The following is a 12,962-nucleotide window of genomic DNA, read 5'->3' as shown; positions in this document are numbered from 1 at the left end:
ACTTTAGAGCTCTTGGTCTCTAAATACGATGAACTCAAACCACCCCACACACCAATTCAAATGACAAATACGATGGCATGTCACCTTACACAATCGCCTCTCTTCATGGTTTAGATTTTGTGACTTCTCTAACATTGGACAATCATCTCTCTTCATGGTTTAGATTTTGTGACATGTCACCTTGCCCGATCCTCTCTTCATGGCTTAGATTCTGTGACTTTGTCTTACATTATCATTATGAGCATATCTTGCTTATGCTCAGCTATGGAATGTCTTATTGCATTGGAGCATGTCCTTCATTCTTTTGTAGCTCTCTAATTCTTGCTTTTCCTCATGATCTGTCTTTTATAACCAAGATTACATATGCTCAAAAGAGGTCTGCATGACATTCAATACAATTGTTGCTAAGTATTGATTTCCAAAGTTTTTAAAATGGCTCGAACTACATATAACCCACCATAATTACATTATCAAAGAAGGTGCAAAAGGAACAAAGATTTCTTCATACCAAGTCCAATTCTAGAACAAATGAAAGAGCGTAAACTCCAAACATTTAATAAATTTTCAATTATAAATTGCAATTAGGTGTATTATAAATGGGCTTCAATAAGAATCAGGTAGATGGATAGGAATAACTCCCCTCTGAAGCAATATGCTATTTTTATGCAAATTGTCAATATGCACACGGTTTTGATAAATAGCCCAATTCAATTATTCTTTTTCTCTGGAGATGAGATAACAAAAATATATATCGTGCAAAGAAAGAAGGATAAACACATAAATATTGTGAGAAATTATAAGGAAATCATTCCTGTGCCCATATCTGTAACAAAATTGGAGTAACAATGGGGAAGTGGATCTTTTTCGTCGGAATCCCTTCCTATACTTTGTCTGTCTATTTGTATAGAAAAAACTCTTGCCACCTTCAATGAAACAAAATCCTTAATAGTGCGTTAAATCATCTGGAGATATGTAACGCTTATCGATAAGGAGCAAATACAACTACAGAGTTATGGCCTCCAAACCCAAAAGAGTTGGAAATACCTGCAGCAAAGGTTTTAAAAAGATTTTGGTAATCAATGTTCGATGAAAATGAAGTCTCAATCTCAATCTGTCTAGCTCATTAATAAGGGATCTAATCCAAAAACATGAGATTAGATGACAAAAGAAATGGAATTTTCTTTTTTTTAATACTTGAAAACAGAGTAGGGGGGCATTTCTTCTTACCAACATTGACCTCATGCTGCTTTTTCACATTGGGGACTGTATCGAACGTCACAGCAGGCTCAGGATTCTACCAACACAAATAAGAGTGGAATTTTGCTTTGGTAAATACATATATGAAGCGCAGTTGCATTTTGTGGGGATATGGATATAAGTTAATAAGTAAAAAGAAAAGGATAAGACTCATTACAAATTGATTAATCGTAGGGTGTATCCAGCCAGTGGTTATTGCCTTAATTGTAGCAATGGCTTCTATCCCTCCTGCTGCTCCCAAGCAATGTCCAATCATTGACTGCCCAATCACCATTACACACATACATAAACATAGTTTACAAAAGATAAAAGTATGTGAACAGATGGGAAGCACAACAGAAGAGAAAAATAAAAGAACCTTTGTGCCATTGATTTTGATATCAGCCGACTCTTTGAAGACCTTTTTAAGTGCATTAACCTCGGCCAGATCGCCAGCAAGTGTAGATGTGGCATGGCAATTTATATAATTTACCTGGTCATAAACCCAAGAAGAAATGTACTTCACTAGACTAATGAAATAAATTAAGTTGCATAAGCAAACCCGAGGAATATATATACATACTGTTACATGTCAAGCAAACAACTCAAAGTTGCATATATGCATATGGGTTAATACCAAAATCAACTTAAATTTCATACTCAAGGGTTTAGGGTATCACCTCTTCGGGTGAGACTCCAGAATCATTGAGACTTTGTTCGATGCATGATGATACACCCAAGCCATCAGCCCTAGGGTCCGTCATGTGATGAGCATCGCAAGTGACTCCACCTCCAAGGTATTCAGCAAATATAGGAGCATCTCTCTTAATCGCATGCTCCAAGCTCTCCATAACCTTCATCATTGAGAGCAGTGAGAAAGGGTGACCGAAACAAATTGTATCAAGAAAAATGAGAGAAGAGGAGAAAATATATAATTACATGAGAGAACATGCATTCAAATCTATATGAATGATAAACAGCAAGAGGAATTATACAAAAGAACAATGAGAGAAAAAATATGTTTGAAGTAAAAACATGTATGTGTTACCCTACCAGTACTCCAGCTCCTTCTCCCATCACAAAACCTTCACGGTCTTTATCCCAAGGGCGGGATGCTGTTTGAGGGCTATCATTCCTTGAAGACAAGGCTCTACAGGCAATGAAACCACCTAAACCAATGGGGATAATCGCTGCCTCCGTACCCCCCGCTATCATTATATCAGCATCCCCTCTTCTTATGTGATTGGCTGCAGCATAAAAACAATAGTTTGCAGTTGCGCAAGCTGTGGAAATAGAGTAGTTCGGTCCCATCAACCCTAGATCTATCGCTAATAGTGCAGATCCCATGTTTGTAATGGAATACGGAATAAAGAAAGGTGTGATCCTCTTGTATCCTTTCTCCACCAAGGCTTTCACACCATCCGAGAAGACAGACAATCCGCCCATCCCTGATCCTACTAACACACCGACCCGTTGCTTGTTCACCTGAATTGCATGAATCATTAACAATATTTTTCTTTTCTATGCTTGAAAAAGTAAAAAAATGAGAATTTTTAGCATTTAAGTTTTCTTAAATATATGCATGCACTGCACAAGATCTTTAAGATACCTTATCAAGCTTCTCTCCTCCTAAATCGGCATTTTCAAGAGCCCGTTTTCCACTGACCAAGCAATATCTCAAGCAATCATCGAGTCTTCTATCATTCTTCCCATCAATGTATCCTTCGGATGAGAAGTTCTTGATTTGTCCTGCGAATGTGGTGGAATAGGTCGAAGCATCAAACCGATCAATATAGTTCACACCACTTTTTCCTTGGAGTAGAGAATCATAGAAGGCATCCACATCATTCCCAAAGCAAGACACAAGCCCCATGCCTGTGATAACCACTCGTTTCTTTGGATCTGTCTCTCTCTTTGGAGCAGACACGGCAGAAGAAGCTGCAATTGTGGTGCATCTACTCTTGTTTCTTGGATCTGAAAGCAAGAAAAATCATTAAGCGTGTTTTTTCTTAGCATCTCTACTACACTGGTCACTCACATACCTACATATCAAATATACACATGTATGTGCACATGTATATATACAATGCATGCACAAATCAATAGATTTATGTATTGTAAAGAGACCATGCATAACCCACATGCAATAATACTTAAAACTATGTGTGTATTTGTAAGAATGTACAAATGTTAAACAATGCACATGTATGGATACATGCACATATACAATACAAATACATTATGCACATCGGCATGGTTCTGTAGCAGTACAAATGTTAAACAGTGCACATGTATGCATACATGTATTGTAAAGAGACCATGCATAACCCACATGCAATAATACTTAAAACTATGTGTGTATTTGTAAGAATGTACAAATGTTAAACAATGCACATGTATGCATACATGCACATATACAATACAAACACATTATGCACATCGGCATGGTTCTGTAGCAGTACAAATGTTAAACAGTGCACATGTATGCATACATGCACATATACAATAAAAACACATTATGCACATCAGCATGGTTCTGTAGCAGTACAAATGTTCATGTACGCATACATGTTACAATACATACATCAATATACAAACAAACATATGATGTCAGTATGTTATGAATACGTATACATGCATGTCTGATATGTATGTACATATACTGTATACAAACAATTCATGCTCAGATTTGATGCAAAAAAGAAAGTGAGTACATGAATTTCTGCAAAGAAAGTGAGTATGAGGATTCAGGTTGTTTTTCCATGTCTTTCTTCTAAATTAAAGCTACCAGCATATCCAAACATTAAAAAAATTAATGCAACAATAAACAAACCCGAACAATTAGATGCAAGCAAGAGAAAGACAGACAGAGCCAGAAAGCTAATTTCACAAGAAATTATTACAGTGGAGCAGAAAAGAAGAAAGAAAGAGAAATATACCCATTTGTTTCATGAGCTTGGTGGGAGGGAGGTGAGATGCAGGGTGTGGATTTCTGCGTCCTTTGAGGCCATCAAAGGAAGTGAAGGAGTGTGGTATAGCCTGAGAAGTTTCCATTGCTGAGGATGGATGGCTGGATGGCTGGTGGTGGTGATGGAATCAGAATGAAGAAGAGTTTTTTTCCAACTTCTTGGAGGAAACAGAGCAAGAGCTGTACAGTTGATTTATGTAAAACACCCAAGAAAAGCTTCTTCAAAGAGAAGAAGAAGAAGAAGAAGAAGAAGCTCTCTTTCCTCCCTTTCCTATTCTCTGGTTTTCTCTGCCTGTCTCTTTTTCTTTCATGCATTCTTCATGGCCCATGCAACCCACATCTTTCTCTCTCTATTTCTTTCTTTCTTTCTTTCTTTCTTTCTATCCATGATCCATCTACATATACCTTTTCTTTCTCTTCTGTCAGTCAGTCTGTTCTGCTCTATTCTGTTCTGTTCTGTTCTGTTCTGTTCTGTCTGTCTTCTTAAGATTAGATCTCATGGAATTTCATGGGAATTCAACAGTCCTCCAATTCCCCATATTCATGATTCAGAATCATGAATATATGTATGTAGATGCCATGCCATCACACTCCCATTTTGTGTTAGATACACCTACCATAGATAAATAACATACTCCAATGCATGGGCAAACATTCTTTTTTCAAACGAATGCGTATGTTGTCATAACATTCTTATGTTTTTTTTTTCTTTACACTTTTTTACCGTGAAATTTCTTTTTTTACCTTATCATAAAAATGGATACAAACGTATGTTATTTACCATACTTCGAGGGTTGTTTAACATACTCGAATGCGAATGCGCGTATGGTTCATATTATGTCACCTACCATCCATCCATTCATGAGGGGAGGGGGCTTGGCAATTCAATACCTTTTGCCAAACCCTGCCCGTCCATCCGTCCTTATGTCCGTCCATACGCCCGCCCCACCCATCCCTCGCCTCCAGGCTCCCGCTCTTTCTCCTTCACGCCACGTGTGTGTGTGATCGATCGATCTTTTGCTCCCCCCTGCGATCGAGGTCGAATCGCTCGTACCACATCTCATGTTTATTGATGATGATCCTGGGTTTTGATGGCATTAATGCCGCTAACAATGCAGAACCGCAGCTTAACGGTTTAAACGGTTCGGCTCGGTTCGGTTCATGTAAGTTTTTTTTAACGATTCAGTTTCGGTTCGGTTTGGGGAGTGAATGATTCGGTTCAAGTTCAAGTTTTTTTTAACGATTCAGTTTCGGTTAGGTTTGGGGGGGGTGAACGATTCGGTTTGGGGGTGAATGATTCAGTTAAAAACAGTTTGATGGCTTAGGGATGCCAGTTGATTATTTTTTTTAATACTTTGAACAACCTTTTCATTTTTAAGCCTAATTCTCACATTTTAGGAAAAAACTTTAAATTTTTGAAAATTTAAAATTTGAAAAAATAAAAATTTTTAAATTTTTAAGATCAAATTGAAATTTTGAATTTTGACCTAACTTGAAAACCGAAACCGAACCACGAAATCATGGTTTTAACGGTTTAATGGTTTGGATTTTTTGTAACGGTTTCAGTTTTAATGGTTTTGTGGTTCGGTTCAAGTTTCAAATTTTAAAAACGGTTTGGTTTTGACACTCTCAAACCGAACCATGCAAATTGTTATTAATGCACATATGCCAACCAACCATCAGACATTGATGCATAAAAAGAAAGCTTGGGGAGGAGAGAGGGGAGGCATAGTCTAGTGTTTATTGATGATGGTTTTGCTAGCATTAAAGTCCATGTGCCAACCACGCCCGAATCGAACCGAAGTGTTGGTCAGTGTTCCATCCGAAGACAAGTGTGGTTGGATTCATATTACATGAAGGGGCCTGAATGAAGAGCGTGGAAGATCCGCACATTGTGATGTTAAAACATGGGACAATGTAGTAGTAGAGAGGGTTACCTAACTCATTCAATGGCTTTAGATCTTCCCACCAATCTCACACCTCCTTTGCCAATGGGGCCACGCTATCACTCCTTTTTAAAACATTACTCCCTCTCTTAACAAGCTTTGCACTGAGTTAGCAAGTACATTGTTTTGAAAAGTTATCTTAAAAGCCAAGTTAGTACATTAGAGCGAAGCATTGTCTTTTTATTTTACGTAAATTTGGGATTGTCTTGCTATGTGAATAGTGACTCAAGACGCCTTTCAAATGTTACGAATACTTTCTCGGAGACACCTTTAGATCGGATCAAAACAAGTATAATCCACTCGAAAAGGTTGTTGGAATTCTTGCATGAGTTTTCTAATATAGTTCATCTTAACCAAGTACACACATCCAATGCAAGCATTTTATGGACATTTGAATGCCATTTATGAACTCTTGAGTTTCACGCGTTTCTTCTAAGGAAATGAGTATGATGTACAATTCCATAATTATTACAATCGATTCAAGTAGGTGCACATGAATTTAGGAACACGAGCCCAAGTATGGTTTTTATGGAGAAGTGCAACTCTTTTCGAGAACTTTGGTGTGTGTGTGTGTGTATAAGGAAGTAAAGAGTATTGGGGCATGTTCAAATCGAGCTTTTGTTCTTTAATTTATACATCCCTCGTCTCATCGCTTTTGCCTATCTCACTTCTTTTGGTTTTCTCAATTACCTTGTCACCAAGTGGGATAAATTCGTCTAGAGGGTTGTTCAAATATGTTCATTGTAGTCTGTCTTTTTCTTTGTAAAAGTAGGATATGTATGTATGTTGTAAACAACACTACACTACAAAACCTCCTTGTTAGACATGTAGAAAACTCAAGATCTTTATGGCAAGGTACACCCTCAATGTGTTGTAAGACTTAATACATCAAATGAAAGTAACTCCTACGATAACATGCATATAAACCTCAATTAATGCAAGACCTATCAAATCAAATTTCCTTTCAACAATACATATTGATTGTGGTATTCCGTGGAAACTAATAAACAAGAATCATGTTCTTGCAGTCCAATTGTACATTAGACCCTGAGACTTATGGTATTGAATGGTAACTTATATGATAAGAAGAATAGAGTGTGGCCTTCAAACCAAAAGCTCATTGACATAAGGATGGATATCCAAGTTAATGATGCCCAAAGTTGAGACATAACATCCAATGTTGCGTCAACAATCTTTTGTCATGTGAACAATTTGTTTTAGGTATCCTTCTCCACATTGCCTTGAAAAAGAATCTCCCATCTTTAATGTGTTGGTGTTGTGAAACTATAGCCAAAGTCCGCCTTATAAGTTATCATTGCATGGAGTGGAAGTGGTATTTTCATCAACTTAAAACACTCAATGGCACATTCATAATGTTGGTTATTGTGCCATTTAAACATGTTCACCACTAGGCAAGATTTATTTCAAATAGTTTGTGATAAACTTCATCATTATACATTATGAGTATCACATTCGTTATTGAATAGGCAATCTTAGTATAGTTTTTCTACCATATGGCAAATGCAATTATATGGGCATATTGGGGGAGACCACCATATAGGGTGTTAAATTTTGATGACAATGCACCCAAGAGTCTCCTCTACTCGTCATCATTTGATGAGCATTGTTAGTTAGTAATATTCAATTAGTGATTGGCGAATGTCAATAGACAATTCATATCTGTGGGGTCCTATTTTTGTAGAAAGAAAAATGTCTATGCACCAAACATCTATATGAACTCATACATGTCTTCAACATTGTGTGATTGAAGAAAAAAGATATATTTGTCATTCTTTCTCTACACAATATATAATATTGATCTATATCCAACAAAGCAGATGATAACAAAACCACACATATGAAGGCATGAAACAAATTTCTCTAGGGGTGGACTTTTGAGCTCCATGATGTTGTAGATTCAAGTTTTTCATGGGAACATGGCAAGAAAGACCACCAAGTTACATATTTTGCGTAGACTAGAGACTATTATCAAACTATTTTTGAGCTTGTTTAATAGCATACCGTGTAAATTCAACACTTAGTTTCAAAAATTTGATCATTTTGTCACAATCTCCAAGAGGAGGTGGACGTTTCTTTGCTCCATTTTGATAACATCCAATCAGAGGTGGAAGGATTCATTGCTCCGTCATTTAGATAACATCCAATCCAAGGTGGAAGGGCTCATCCGACAAGTCGATTTCAAACAACACAAAGTTGTAATGTATGGGGAGTGGGTTGTAAGCAACACAATAGATTATACATCTGCATGTAAGATAAGGCAAGTTGCATGTTGATTATCCTTCATGCTACAACGCCCCAAATTTCATGTCACCACAAAGTTTATGTAGTTTTACCACATGCATTAGTCCCATCTTGCTCAACACACGGTTTACATTTTGCAATATGTTGATTAAAAAATATCCTTTTAGAACTCTTCCTCTGAAATTCAATGATTGAATGCAAAGAAAAAATGTTCGTATAATCTATGACTTCTCTCTTAAAATACAGATTTCCAAACAAATTCTAGAGTCTACACTTAAAGTCTTTATAAAAGTACACAATAACAATATACAGTAGACATTCGGTTAAGTGCGTGCCCACATAAGTGCACCATTCTATTAAGTGCGCTTTTTTTAGTGGTCAAAATCTGGATCAAAAAAATTACATTGTTTCATGACGAAATTACATCAAACCAAGTTAAAACTATGTTCCAAACATTCAGAAAACAACGAAAGGAGCTTCTATGGGTATGTCTATGTGTGTGTCATATGTGTGTGTTTACGATTACAAGGACATCCCACAAGTTTAGTCACACAGGAACCAAGAAGTGTTATGGTAACGAGAGCGAGTCCAAACATTAAGAAAACAACGAAAGGAGTTTCTGTGGGTATGTCATGTGTGTCATGTGTTCTACATGTGTGTGTGCGCGTGTGTGTGTTACGATTACAAATCTGTGATTTTGATTCTTGATTAAAGAACATAAGCAAAGAATGGAAAACAAATCTTGATGATCGTGAATAGTCAAGTTTTGTAGCAATTGGCTGTGAACGTGAGCTCTCCTTCTCCACGCGCAACATATCCATCTGTTCTCCTTCTCTTTCTGTGTGTGCCTGTATCACATCTGTGTGTGCTCTTTTCTTGCATGAAAAAAGCCTCTCTCCCTCCCTCTCTCTTTCTGTGCATCTTGTTTAGATGACAAAAGTTGTAGTCGGTGATCTATCTGTTGCTCCCCCTCTCTCTTTTCTTGTCTCCTCCATCTGTACTTCAATTCCTCAAACTTGCTGCCACTAGGAAGAAAACGCAAGAAAAAATCCCATCGCATGATGCATCCAAGGAAGCTCATTAGGTTTGTTGCATAATGGATGTATTTCTCAGATGTAGCAAAAAGACAAATACCATCTAGAACCGAGAAAGAAATTGAAGAGTGTGTATGGTGAAACTAGAAACATTTTAGGTTAATTTAACACATAAATTGATCACTTTTCTTATCAAGAATTGTATGATTAGCATACAGAAGGAAAAATATTTCAGAAAACCTTAAAAAATTCCCAAAAACCCTAAAATGTTTGAGAGAAAGAAATTGAAAAGTATGAATGGTGGAACTAGAAACATTTTAGGTCAATTTATCACATAAATTTATCACTTTTCTTATCACGAATTGTATGATTAGCATACAGAAGGAAAATATTTCAGAAAACCCTAAAAATTTCCAAAAAACCCTAAAATGTTTCAGAAAACCCCTAAGTGCGCAGCTCGGTTAAGTGCGCACTTCTTCCTTGCGTTCAAAGTGCGCACTTAACCGAATGTCTACTGTATTGTTAACATTATTGCTTGATGTTTAATCTTCATGAATGTACTTGCCATACCAATGACAATGGCTCACACAAATTTGGCAAACGCTTAATGTCGGAATTAAAGAATTTCTCTTATAAGATCTATCGAGAAATTAATGTTTTGATTACATGTAAATGCTAATATAGACACTATAATTATGGTCATAGAACCTATACATCTATTGTAGGTGATTACATTCACGGTCTTTGTTTCACTACTCTTCTTTAACAATAGTTTCATGGACCTTTTATGACGATACTGTGTTGATCCAACGAAATCTAGTTTTGACTCTTCATCTTGGAGGGAATTGTCTCACAAAGCTGATTGATTATATGCTATATACATGGGCAAGCTAGGGCCAACAATGGACTCATTCAGTGCTCATTAAGCCAAAAAGAGAAAGAGAGACTTGATGGATGCTTCCCTGCAAGAGAGTAGTCACTTGGGCTCAAAAAGGATGCCCATTTTTCCCATCATTCATTCGAACCATCGTTGATGATTTCAACCACCTTATCTCTTCCTTCAACGTCTCGTTCAAGGCTTTTTGACATAATTACAAAACTCACAAAAGCCAAGTCAGCCAAATATTCATCTTTCAAATGTAGAAAAAATTCATGTACAACATAAAAGAAGAAAACTTAATTATGTCTTCCTAAGCTTGTTTTAGAAAGATTTTTAATCAATCTTTGCAGCTTTACTCTATTGGGTCACAAACTTTTCAAATTAATCCTTTTGCTTTCTTTTCTTTTTATACATCTAAATTAGCCATAAACCTAACCAATGCAAGGCTCTTTAAAAGAAACGGTATGCCTTGTTATTTAGTAGATCATGGAAAAATCTTACCATCACGAAGATGTGCTTGTTGTTCCATGGCATGTAATCGTAGTTTAAGCTCACTATTCTCTATCGAAAGACCTCCAGAATCTTTCTGCGAAAGGTAAGAAATGACGTGAAATTCAATCAGCCCTCTTCCTCTTTTTTCTCGTCACGAGAATGCTATTATTCTACACAACACAAAGATGACTTAGTTTTTTTTTTATGTGTGCATCTATGAGATGGGGTGGCATGCGATTTGTAGATACTGGTTTTGGTGTCATTGGCTAATATTGCCTCGGAATGAAACACATCCTTCTTTCATCAAAAGAGAACACATAGGGATTTCACATAGTATTGCCTAGCATGATAGTACCCTAATAGCTAGTATTGCATTGAATTATACATTTATATATGGTTGTATACTTACTTGTAGCCTGGATAAGTGAGCCGAAAGTGAGTCGGTCTCTTTTTGAAGTGTACGCACTCGCTCCTCCAACTCCGCAGTATACCGGACCTTGCGCTCTTTGGACCGAGCTGCAGACTGCCGATTCGCCAAAATCCTGTTAAAAGATGACTATGATTAACCCCGGAATTGATAGTTCATAGACCAGATTGATTTTCATTATCTTCCCCCCGGGGGTTCAAAAATGACCTATCGGAACGAACGCGAAACATTTTTTTTCACAGAAGTGTATGGAGTTCACAAATGATTCTCATGTAATACACATGAGACAGATTGTTAGTTCATAGACCAGATTGATTTTCATTATCTTCCCCCTGGGGGTTCAAAAATGACCTATCGGAACGAACACAAAATATTTTCTTTTCACAGAAGTGTATGGAGTTCACAAATGATTCTCATGTAATACATGAGACAGATTGTTAGTTCATAGAACAGATTGATTTTCATTATCTTCCCCCCAGGGGTTAAAAATTGACCTATTGGAATGAACGCGGCACATTTTCTTTTCACATAAGTGTATGGAGTTCACAAATGATTCTCATGTAATACACATGAGCCAGATTGTTAGTTCATAGACCAGATTGATTTTCATTATCTTCCCCCCGGGGGTTCAAAAATGACCTATCGGAACGAACACAAAACATTTTCTTTTCACATAAGGGTATGGAGTTCACAAATGATTGTCATGTAATACAAATGAATTGTGAGGATGAACCAACCGACCTCCTGGCGCGGCGAGGGTCAATAAGAGAGAGTTCGGAGAGAGACATCTTTGTTTCGAGGACATCTAAATCACTCATGATGAATAGATCCTCTGTGGGCATGTTGAAAGAGCCATCCATCGACATGCTATGATGATGCCGGGGAGGCCTAGCTTTATTGGGATACATGTTCGAATCATCGGATCGAACCACTGACGATGATGGCGATGACAAAGGAACCCCCACATGGTTTCCGGAAGCTTCCGGGCCTTTACCTGACAGGCATGTAGAATTAGCCTCCATGGCCATGTAAGAAGAGAGGAGATCCTCCCCTGTTCCATCTGAACCCATAAGAACCTCACCACTATTACTATGACCATGTAAATTGCCCACTTCTTCTTCGCTTGTAAACATATCGGGTATCCGAAACAGGGTCTCCGAGTGTGCTCTTCTGTGGGTTCTTCTTGTCCTTCTGCTGCTGCTGCTGCTGCCACTGCTCACCTCTGCTGGATGATTCTCCCTCATCATGTCTCCCACAACATGATCTGAGCCATATGTGGCAGCAGCAGCATGTAGAGATTCCTTGATGTGGGGAGAAGCTTCCATGGAAGCAGGGCCATGGCTGTAGATGAAGGGAGTGGTCTGGAGCAAGGGATCAAGGAAGAAGCTCTCCAGCCCATCTCCAGCAAGGCTTGAATCCATGGATTGGATTGAATCCTAAACAGGGGAATCCATGAGGAACATATGTATAATATTATTATGAAGCACAGGAATTCTTCTAAGTGGGCCTTTGTGGGTTAACAAACATTACATGCCTTTGGTTATTGGTCTTTGACTTTCATTGGCTTCTTTCTATATTATCGGACACGAGCGATTGTCCCCCCCCCCCCGGACAGTCCATTAGGCTCCATCTGTTGGACATTGTGTGGAACCCAGCAAGACCAACAAGCTACCAGATCTCTCGGCTCCTCCCCATCCAGACCATCCATCTCCACTTG

At 37.8% G+C, this 12,962-nt stretch overlaps 2 protein-coding genes across 2 annotated transcripts; both read right to left on the bottom strand.

The window, feature by feature from the left end:
- Positions 1-688: 688 nt before the first annotated feature.
- LOC147857309 (3-oxoacyl-[acyl-carrier-protein] synthase I, chloroplastic-like) lies at positions 689-4,337 on the bottom strand. The gene is made up of 8 exons (XM_087328227.1): positions 4,176-4,337; positions 2,846-3,210; positions 2,290-2,721; positions 1,917-2,090; positions 1,616-1,729; positions 1,415-1,516; positions 1,228-1,294; positions 689-1,044 (listed from the first exon to the last, which is right to left on the bottom strand). The coding sequence occupies exons 1-8, from the start codon at positions 4,288-4,290 to the stop codon at positions 980-982; spliced, it is 1,434 nt and encodes a 477-aa protein (XP_087184353.1). The 5' UTR covers positions 4,291-4,337; the 3' UTR covers positions 689-979.
- Positions 4,338-9,965: 5,628 nt separating this feature from the next.
- LOC147857308 (putative transcription factor PosF21) lies at positions 9,966-12,705 on the bottom strand. The gene is made up of 4 exons (XM_087328228.1): positions 11,987-12,705; positions 11,228-11,360; positions 10,828-10,912; positions 9,966-10,524 (listed from the first exon to the last, which is right to left on the bottom strand). The coding sequence occupies exons 1-4, from the start codon at positions 12,664-12,666 to the stop codon at positions 10,433-10,435; spliced, it is 990 nt and encodes a 329-aa protein (XP_087184354.1). The 5' UTR covers positions 12,667-12,705; the 3' UTR covers positions 9,966-10,432.
- Positions 12,706-12,962: the final 257 nt, after the last annotated feature.

This window comes from Azolla caroliniana, unplaced genomic scaffold (assembly GCF_043228905.1).
Source record: "Azolla caroliniana isolate FFs.n. ecotype wild unplaced genomic scaffold, voAzoCaro1.0.p SCAF_12, whole genome shotgun sequence".
Taxonomy (NCBI): Eukaryota; Viridiplantae; Streptophyta; class Polypodiopsida; order Salviniales; family Salviniaceae; genus Azolla; species Azolla caroliniana.
This window is presented reverse-complemented; position numbering and strand designations above follow the sequence as displayed.

Excerpts from the sequence above, each read along its gene's own strand:
- LOC147857309 (XM_087328227.1), bottom strand. The coding sequence starts at position 4,290 with ATGGAAACTTCTCAGGCTATACCACACTCCTTCACTTCCTTTGATGGC. Across the intron at positions 1,730-1,916 it reads CTGGAGTCTCACCCGAAGAG|GTAAATTATATAAATTGCCA; the intron begins GTGATACCCTAA and ends GTTTATGACCAG. Across the intron at positions 1,517-1,615 it reads TCAAAATCAATGGCACAAAG|TCAATGATTGGACATTGCTT; the intron begins GTTCTTTTATTT and ends GTGATTGGGCAG.
- LOC147857308 (XM_087328228.1), bottom strand. The coding sequence starts at position 12,666 with ATGGATTCAAGCCTTGCTGGAGATGGGCTGGAGAGCTTCTTCCTTGAT. Across the intron at positions 10,913-11,227 it reads CTCACTTATCCAGGCTACAA|AAAGATTCTGGAGGTCTTTC; the intron begins GTAAGTATACAA and ends TACCTTTCGCAG. Across the intron at positions 10,525-10,827 it reads ACAAGCACATCTTCGTGATG|CCTTGAACGAGACGTTGAAG; the intron begins GTAAGATTTTTC and ends TATGTCAAAAAG.